The sequence below is a fragment of the Cebus imitator genome, unplaced genomic scaffold (genome assembly GCF_001604975.1).
Source record: "Cebus imitator isolate Cc_AM_T3 unplaced genomic scaffold, Cebus_imitator-1.0 Scaffold99, whole genome shotgun sequence".
NCBI classification, from domain to species: Eukaryota; Metazoa; Chordata; class Mammalia; order Primates; family Cebidae; genus Cebus; species Cebus imitator.
The window spans coordinates 2,244,336-2,253,600 of NW_016107414.1; the positions used below are offsets into that span (position 1 = coordinate 2,244,336).

At 43.2% G+C, this 9,265-nt stretch overlaps 1 protein-coding gene across 1 annotated transcript in view; it reads right to left on the reverse strand.

Moving 5' to 3' along the window:
- The window catches only part of RTF2 (replication termination factor 2), a 54,784-nt gene that overhangs the window by 34,954 nt on the left and 10,565 nt on the right, over nt 1-9,265 (reverse strand). The window contains exons 4-5 of the mRNA XM_037741383.1: nt 8,677-8,816; nt 2,804-2,882 (exon numbers count right to left, since the gene is read on the reverse strand). Of these exons, the coding sequence (XP_037597311.1) occupies nt 2,804-2,882; nt 8,677-8,816 (219 nt within the window). The remainder of the gene's footprint in view (nt 1-2,803; nt 2,883-8,676; nt 8,817-9,265) is intronic.

Genomic DNA, 9,265 nt, shown 5'->3' on the forward strand with positions numbered 1-9,265 from the left:
TGGATTGCTTTAGATCAGTAGGGCCCCAAAACCTGGTTAACCATTAGAATGATTCTGAGAACTCTTAAGAACTAGAACTCCTGCTTTTCCATCTGGCATCTGAAAGTTTCCCCAAGCCACGCCAACTCACACCTCAGCCTCTCTCCCTGCTCCCGTACTGCCTCCACCCTGCCCACAGTCCTGACAGGACTAGGCCTTGATCACACCTGCTGTTCATCTCAGTATGGCTGCCTGGCTGCTTCCGCCTCACCAATGCTGCTGCTCCTCCTCTTCCCCCCATTAACCAATCACAGTCCCTGCAGCACTTACAACAGTGTTTTGCAAACTTCAGCCATTCCTCTCCCAACTGTACTGTCAATATCTTTATATTTTTATTTAAATATACCAGTTATTTCTACTTAATTTTATCCATTAACTTTCCTTTTTTTTTTTTTTTTTTGCAATGGAGTCTTACTCTGTCACCCAGGCTGGAGTACAGTGGCGTGATCTCAGCTCACTGTAACCTCTGCCTCCCGGGTTCAAGCAATTCTCCTGCCTGCCTCAGCCTCCCCTACAGCTGGGACTACAGGCATGCACCACCACACCCAGCTAAATCTTGTATTTTTAGGAGAGACAGGGTTTCACTATGTTGGCCAGGCTGATCTCGAACTCCTGACCTCAGGTGATCCACTCACCTCAGCCTCCCAAAGTGCTGGGATTACAGGCGTGAGCTACCATGCCCGACCTAACAGTTAACTTTATATTCCTAGGACAAATATAGAAAAACAGTACTCTTTGCCATAAAGTTACCATAAAAATGCAGAGAATGCCAAACAATTTTGCTAGATCCTGCCTGCCAAAGCTCTGAGCTTAAGATCTACTCATTTAGGCAGTTAAGAGAGGTGTTACACAACACCTTACAGAGATACCCAGTGCCTGACTATGTACCTCCCCAGAGCCGCAGGGCAACCACCAGCTATCTGTCCATCCCCAGGAGTCCAACCAATAACCACGCTCTTCCTTTGAGGCCCAGAACAAATGCCCCTCCCTTTATAAAACCATTTCTCACCAGCAGACAAAAGAAAGTTCTCTGGCACCTTAATGCCAATATTTTTACCATCCATTTGGTACCTGGCCTCAAAAAGCAAAGTAATGATGTCTCAAAAGCGTGACACTTCACATAATGCACAGTTCCTGCAGGACTGAAATCTCCTTAAGCACAGGAACCATGTCATCCAAATCTTATTTTCCCTTGGAATCTATGCCATCATCTTAATACAGGAGACATGATCAATACTTCTGGTGGAATGCTATCAACGAATTCCCAAATGTCTTCTTTGAATTTCTTTTCTTACAAGAAAGCTTAATAAGACAGACTCCTCATTCTATGAAGGCTTTATTCATAGTCACCCCAAACATGACACAACTCACCACCCCCACTGACCTCTTTCCCACTCACCTCTGCCTGCCTCTGGGCCTGGGTAACCAGGGCCGCCCAGTGTCCTCCTCCATGTCTAGGATTTTTAGAATAGTCCCTTAAAAACTAATGCACATCCCATCTGGCTTAAAGCTGCCTTCTGGCTTCCTGACATTCTTAGAATGAAATCCCTAAGCCCCAATGTGGCCCCCCAGAACCTGCATGAGACAATGACCCCTGCCTAACTCTTTAATCTCATCTACTCCCCTCACTGGCCCTCCACTCTCACCACACTTTCTGTTCCCTAAACTCGAAAAGTCCTCTGTCACTTCTGAGCTTTTGCACATTCTGTTCCTGCTGCCTAAGAGGCTGCCACTCAGGCTGTGCATGGCTGGCTCCCTTGTGCCCTTTGGCTCTGAGCCCAAACCTCCTGAGATGCCTTTGCCGACCACCACTACACCTGCCTCTCTCCCTCCGTCACACTGTCTCATGCGTTTCCTTCCTGGCGTCAGTCACAATCGATTCTGCCTTGCTCATCTATCTGAGTGTCTCTCTCTTCAATTAGAATGTGGGATGCAGGGGGGCAAGGGCCTTCATGGATCTTATTCAGCTTGCTCTCCCATGTATCAGTGCCTAGCCCAACCATCACTCAATGAAAGCTGCAGGCTTTCACAACAGGGAGCAACAATATAGGGAATGAAACACAAACAGGGTTGATACACACGAAACACAGTCAGAAGTTGCTGGCATCCACGACATTAAACAAAGCAGCAGGTTAGCAGTACATCAACGACACAAACATTGTGGCTTCAGCACAACACCATTAAAATAAAGCCATCAGTATTTCCTCCACGTGGGCTGAGGCTAGCTCTCACGCCTAGTTACTCGCCACCCATGCAAGCATTTACTGGGGACATTCTACACGCCCTGGAGAGAATAAGGCCTAGGGATAAAGAGATGAACAAGCCTTGTTTCCCATCCTCAAAAACTAAGTCTGGTAGGGAAACAGACACATACACACACAATTGCATTACGATGGGAGGAGTGAGATAACAAGGTGCTTGGGGAATGTGGAAGGAGGTTTAGCACCAGGGAGTTACAGAAGAAAGAACTATGGAACTGGGGCTCACAGGGGAACAGGCCCTTCAGGACAGCAGGCCCACTAGGGGAAACTGAGGCAGCAGCATGTGCAGGATATGGCTGTCATGTGGTCTGACCTGGACTGGCAGGCTGTGGTCAGGTGACAAGAGGCTGGAGTCTGTACTCCCAGCAACCAAGAACCGTGGAAGCAGAAAAGCAACTCATGAGAGCTGAGTTTCGGAAAGAACAAACAGAGGGAAAGGACCCTAAACCATCTGACTTCCTCAGCTACGGAGAAGGAACAAACGGTACTTGTCAAGAACTCACCGTGTGGCAAACTTCCGCTTTTATCTCTTTCAAGGCTCTCTCAGAAAACACACAGCCACAGCACCGAAGGAAGCAGAACCTGGAGAAATAACCCAATGGGGGTATGACTACATTCATCACATAATCAATTCCCATTTACCCAAGAACCACAAAGGTTAAAACAGTTACACTTCACTCCATTAAAAAAACCAGTACATTCTCACAGAAAAGGGCCAGAAAGAAAAAGAAATAAAAAAATCAGTTATATCAAAAAAAAAAAAGACTGAAACTGACACCACAAACATAAAAAGTCAAAAGAAGAGGAACTCAGGGAGGAACTGTTTTCAATAAATATAAGATTCAGAGCTTATTTTATGAATATTCAAAAGGGTCTCAGTAACAGTCAACAATATAATAGAAAAATGGACAAAGAGGATTAACATGCAGTTCATACACAAAATATATAAAGACCAAAGGATTCTTAACCTCAAATGTTAAAAGAAATGTCTTTTAAAACTATGACCCATCATATTTTTTACCTATCAGGCAGTAATCCAAGAGATTGGGGTTGGGCACAGTGGCTCACACTTACAAATTCCAGTGCTCTGGGAGGCCAAGGTGGGAGAATCACTTGAGGCCAAGAGTGCCCCAATACATTGTAACAGGCAACATAAGTAACCTAGAGTTGGTTTAAAGTATACAGGAGGATGTGTGCAGGTTATAAGCAAATACTGTGCCATTTTATATCAGAGACCTGAGCATCTATAGATTTTGGTATCCACAGGGGTTCCTGGAACCAATCTCCCACATATATCAAGAGATGACCACATACAAACTAATCCAATAATCAATTTCAAGTGTGGAAGCTCTTATCAATAACAGATGGACAAAGTCAAAATTAGTAAAGCTCAATTCATTGGGTAAGAGAAAAAGGAGAAGAGACTGACCAGCAAATCAAAGGAAAAACAACAGGGGAAGCCACAAGCAGAGCAACAGGCAGCAGGGAACCCTAACTCGAGACCCCGCTGTGGAGCTCATTTCTGCTAAGTTCCTCTTCTGAGGTGAGCTCCAGTTTTCTTAAAAAGAAGTGGGAAGTCAAAAACGAAAGGTTACATATTGTATGATTCTATGCGTGTGAAATATCCAGAAGAGGGAAACGCACTGAGACAGAAACAGCCTGGCAATGGGGAGTAACTATTTCATGGGCATGGGGTTTTCTTTTGGGGTCATAAAAATGTTTTGGAACCACACACAGGTGGTGACTGTACAACACTGTGAATGTACTAAATGCCACTGAACACATACTTTAACCAATTTTATGTGTCATTCACCTCAAATACAAACATATATATATATGTGTGTGTACAGCCACACATCCACACCCATATAAGATGGTGAACTCAATTAATGTGTGTGTGTATACATATATACGTGCATGTGTACACACACACACACAGAAGTTGGACATGGTTAGGTAAATGAGTCTGGTTCCCCGAACATGTCCCTACTTGACCCCAATGGTAGTTTAAAAGAGAGCCCTAAGTGGTTTGAATTCAGATTATTTGAAGAAGAGTGTAATATTTAAAAGCAAAAGGTCCTTGGGCCCTAATCCATGAAAGCCCTAATCCAAATCCATGAAGCCCCCAGTTGTTCTGTTTCAGAACAGGACAGTTCACTTCCCGGGTGTAGTCTGCCACATGCAACACTGCCTGGCACACCGAGAGGGTGTTCACGTACACCTATTAAATAAACAGGACACCAATGTGCCAGAATGCTCAAGATTAAATACTTGTTTATAGCTCAATGAAACCATTTCTACTTACTCAAGATGCTTTGCCCCAGGCCCTTCCTGAATGAAAGTAGTAAAAAACGCTACCTTTCAATATGTCGTGTGTTTGACAGAAGATTCCAGAGGGCAGTCTGGACTACCAGCTACTGAGGATACAAGCACACCTTGTTTTACTGTACTTTGCAGATAACGTGATTATTTTGCAGACGGCAGGCTCACGGCAGTCTTGCATCCAGCCCAGCAGCATGTGTTCACATCATGTCTCTGTGTCACAGTTTGGTGATTCTCAAATATTTCAAATGTTTCCATGATTACCGTATCTGCTATGGTGATCTGTGCTCCATGACGTTTGATGTTACTTTTATAATTGTTTTGGGGTGCCAGAAACCACACCCATATAAGATGGTGAACTCAACTGACAGATGCGTGTGTTCTGACTGCTCCATGAACTAGTCATTCCCCCATCTCTCTCCTTCTCAGCTATCCCTATTCCCTGCGACACAACAATATTGAAATTAGATCAATTAAGACCCCTAAAATGGCCTTTAAGGGTCCAAGTAAAAGGAAGAGTTGCATGTCTCTCACTTTAAATCAAAAGCTAGAAATGATTAAGCTTAGTGAGGAAAGCAGATCCAAGCCAAGATAGGCCGAAAGCCAGCCTCTTGAACCAAACTCTTAGCCAGACTGTGAATGCAAAGGAAAAGTTCTTGAAGGAAATTAAAAGTGTCACTCCAGTGAACACATGAATGGTAAGAAACAACTGTATTGCCAATATGAAGAAAGTTTTAGTGGCTTGGACAGAAGATCAAACTAGTCACAGTGACAGTTCCTTAAAAGCCAAAGCCTAATCCAGAGCAAGGCCCTAACTCTTCAATTCTATGAAAACTGAGAGGTGAGGAAGCTGCAGGGGAAAAGTTGGAAGTTGGTAAAAGCTGGCTCACGAGGTTTAGGGAAAGAAGCCATCTTCACAACACAAAAATGCAAGGGGAAGCCGCAAGTGCTGATGGAGAGGCTGCGGCGAGTTCTCCAGAAGATCTAGCTAAGATCGTTAATAAAGATGGCTACACCAGACAACGGATACTCAGTGAAGACAAAATAGCCTTGCATTGAAAGAAGATACTATCTAGGACTTCTACAGCTAAAAAGAAGTCCATGCCTAGCTTCAAAGCATCAGAGGACAAGCCCACTCTCATTAAGGTCTAACATGGCTGGTGGCTTTCAGTTGAAGCCAATGTTAATTTACCTTTTGAAAACCCTAGGGCTTTTAAGAATGATGCTAAATCTACTCTGCCTGTGCTCTAGAAATGGAAAAACAAAGCCTGAATGACAGTACATCTGTTTATAACATGGCTTACTGAATATTTTAAGCCCAATGCTGAGACTTACTCCTCAAAAAAAAAAAAGATTCCTTTCAAAATATTACTGCTCACTGATAATGCACCTAAGTCACACAAGAGTGCTGACTGAGATGTACAATGAGATTCAAGCTGTTTTCATGTCTGCTGATACAACCACAGTGCAGCCCATGGATCAAGGGGAATTTTGACTTTAAAGTCTTATTATTTAAAAATACATTTCATAAGGCTATAGCTGCCATAGCCTTCCTTTGCCATTCTTCTGATGGATCTGGGCAAAGTAAATTGAAAACCTTCTGGAAAGAATTCACCATTCTAGATGTCATTAAGAACATCTGTGATTTGGTCATGCGGTGGCTCACACCTGTAATCCCAGCACGTTGGGAGGGGGAAGCAGGCGGATCACCTTTGGTCAGGAGTTTGAGACCAGCCTGGCCAACATGGTAAACCCTGTCTCTACTAAAAATACAAAAAAATTAGCCAGGCGTGGTGGTGGGCACCTGTCTTCTCAACTACTCAGGAGGCTGAGGCAGGAGAATTGCTTGAACCTAGGAGGTGGGGGTTGTGGTGAGCTGCGATTGTGCCACTGTACTCCAGACTGGGCGACAAAGCCGGACTCCATCTCAAAAAAAAAAAAAAAAAAAAAAAAAAAAAAAAAAAAAAAAAAAAAAAAAAAAAAAAAAAAAAAAAAAAAAAAAGAACATCTGTGATTCACGAGGAGGGCAGAATATTAACATCAGTAGGAGTTTGGAAGAAGCTGATTCCACCCCTCATGGATGACTTGGAGGGGTTCAAGACTAGAGTTAGAAGCAGAGCCTGAAGATGACTGAACTTCTTCAGTCTCATGATCACACTCAAATGGATGAGGAGTTGCTTCTATGGATAAGCAAAGGAAGTGGTTTCTTGAGGTGGAATCTACTCATGGTAAAGATGCTGTGAATATTGTTGACATGATACATTTGAAATACTTCAAAAGCTTAATTGATAAAGCAGTTGCAAGGTTTGAGAGAATTGATTACAATTTTGAAAGGTCTATTGTGAGTAAAATGCTATTAAACAGCATCACATGCTACATACAGAGAAATCTTTCGTGAAAGAGTCAATTGATGCAGCAAACTCTATTGCTGTCTTACTATAAGAAACTGCTACAGCCAGCCCAAGCTTCAGCAACCACCACCCTGATCAGTTAGCAGCCATCGACATCAAGGCAACATCGAGGCTCCAATCAGCAAAAAGATGAAGGTTCACTGAAGGTTCAGATGATCGTTAGCTTTTTTTTTCAGCAATAAAGTAATTTTTAATTAAGAAAGGTACTTTTTTTAGATATAATGTTATTGCACACTTAAAAGAACAAAGTATAATATAAACATAACTTAAAAAAAATTTTTTTTTGAGACAGGGTCTTGCTCTGTCACCCAGGCTCTGCAGTGGCATGATCATACCTCACTGCAGCCTTGAATTCCTGGGCTCAAGTCATCCTCCTGCCTCAGCCTTCCAAGTAGTGAGGTCTACAGGTGCATGCCGCCATGGTTGGCTAGTTAAATTTTTTTTTTTTTTTGGTAAATACAGGGTCTCACTATGTTACCCAGGCTGGTCTCAAACTCCTAGCCTCAAGCAATCTTCCTGTCTTGGCCTCCCAAAGTGCTGGGATTATAGGTGGGAGCCACCATGCCCTGCTAAAGAGAACTGTTACAAGCAACCAAAATTTTGTTTGACTTGCTTTACAGTAATATTTGTTTTACTGTGGGTGGTCTGGAATAGAACCCACAATATCTCTGAGGTATGCCTGTACTTCTCAACAGTGGGGTAAAAGGCTTAATGCTTTTGCTTAGTGAGACATCCTATGAAAACGCACATACTAACCCATTCAACCCTTCGCATTTTTTAAAAAGGAAAAGATACAGGTTGCTTACATTTGCTACACAAATCTCAACCATAAGATTCCTGGTGCTATTGCCAGAGAATTTGTTAGCTACAAATTCAAAGCAAGTTACCATTTTTTGAGCCTCTGGTTGACTGATTAACCACAGGTTCTAGAACTCTGTTTGCTGCTGCACAACTTTTGGCATTAGTGCCCAGAGGCGGTGGCTCCCACGTGTTATCCCAGTGCTTTGGGAGGACTGTACAAGGCCAGGAGTTTGAATCCAACCTGGGCAACACGGGGAGATCCTATCTCTACAAAAATAAAAATTAGTGGCCGGGCATGGCGGCTTATGTCTACAATCCCAGTACTTTGGGATGCTGAGCCAGGAGGATCACTGGAGGCCAGGAATTTAAGACCAGCCTGAGCAACAAAGTGAGACCTCATCTCTACTCAAAAAAAAAGATAAAAATAAAACTATAAAACAGAATAAAAATTAAAAAGCAACTGGAAGGAAATGGAATTGGCTTGATGGGAAACATCTGCCCTTTGCTTTCTGTCCCACAAGAAAAGATGATCTAATAATTAAACTCAGGTTTCAAAAGTGTCACATGAGACATTTTCAGAATCCCACTTCACTTCAGGTTTTGCTTCCCTATCTCAAGAATGGAAGGCCACAGACAAGGCTGGGTCTTGTTGGAAGTCCTTGTACCAATGGCTGAGGGAAATGAACGTGCTCATGACTGAGGACCATTTCCTCTAAGGCGCTACCAAACCCGAGGACACCAGAAAGAAGGCCACATGACTGCTATGCTATGGCACAACTGCTAACAAGACCGGCATTATTTCTCCAGCCTGCCACACAGTCTGTCCCTCATCCGTTACTGACCTGTGTCGGCCATTCATCTCCAGGCCCACAACGGGGCAGATGAAACGTGCCCGCTGGAGGTCATCATGCTTGTCACCTTTAGTGTTTCCTTTATCCCCTTCCCAGGCGGGATTATCAGAAAGCTTCAGCTCTGTCACATTCTGAAAAAAAAAAACAAAAAACAAAAAACAAAAAACCATTAATATTTTAACAATTCATTTGATAAATAGATCATCTTTTGCCTTAATAACCACCTCAGTCAACAAATTATTATTCCAGCCCTTCCCATCAAAATCTCTTCCTCATAGTTACTTTCCTCCGGTCCATAAGAAACATGGATATAATATTAAATCATAAATAGAAAACAGAAAACAAGGCCACGCATGGTTGTTCATGCCTGTAATCCCAGGACTTTGGAAGGCTGAGGCGGGCAGATCACCTGAGGTTGAGAGTTTGAAACCAGCCTGACTAACATGGAGAAGCCCTGTCTCTACTAAAAATACAAAATTAGCTGGGCACATTAGTGGTGGCACATGCCTGTAATCTCAGCTACTCGGGAGGCTGAGGCAGGAGAATCGCTTGAACCCAGGAGGCAGAGGTGCAGTGAACC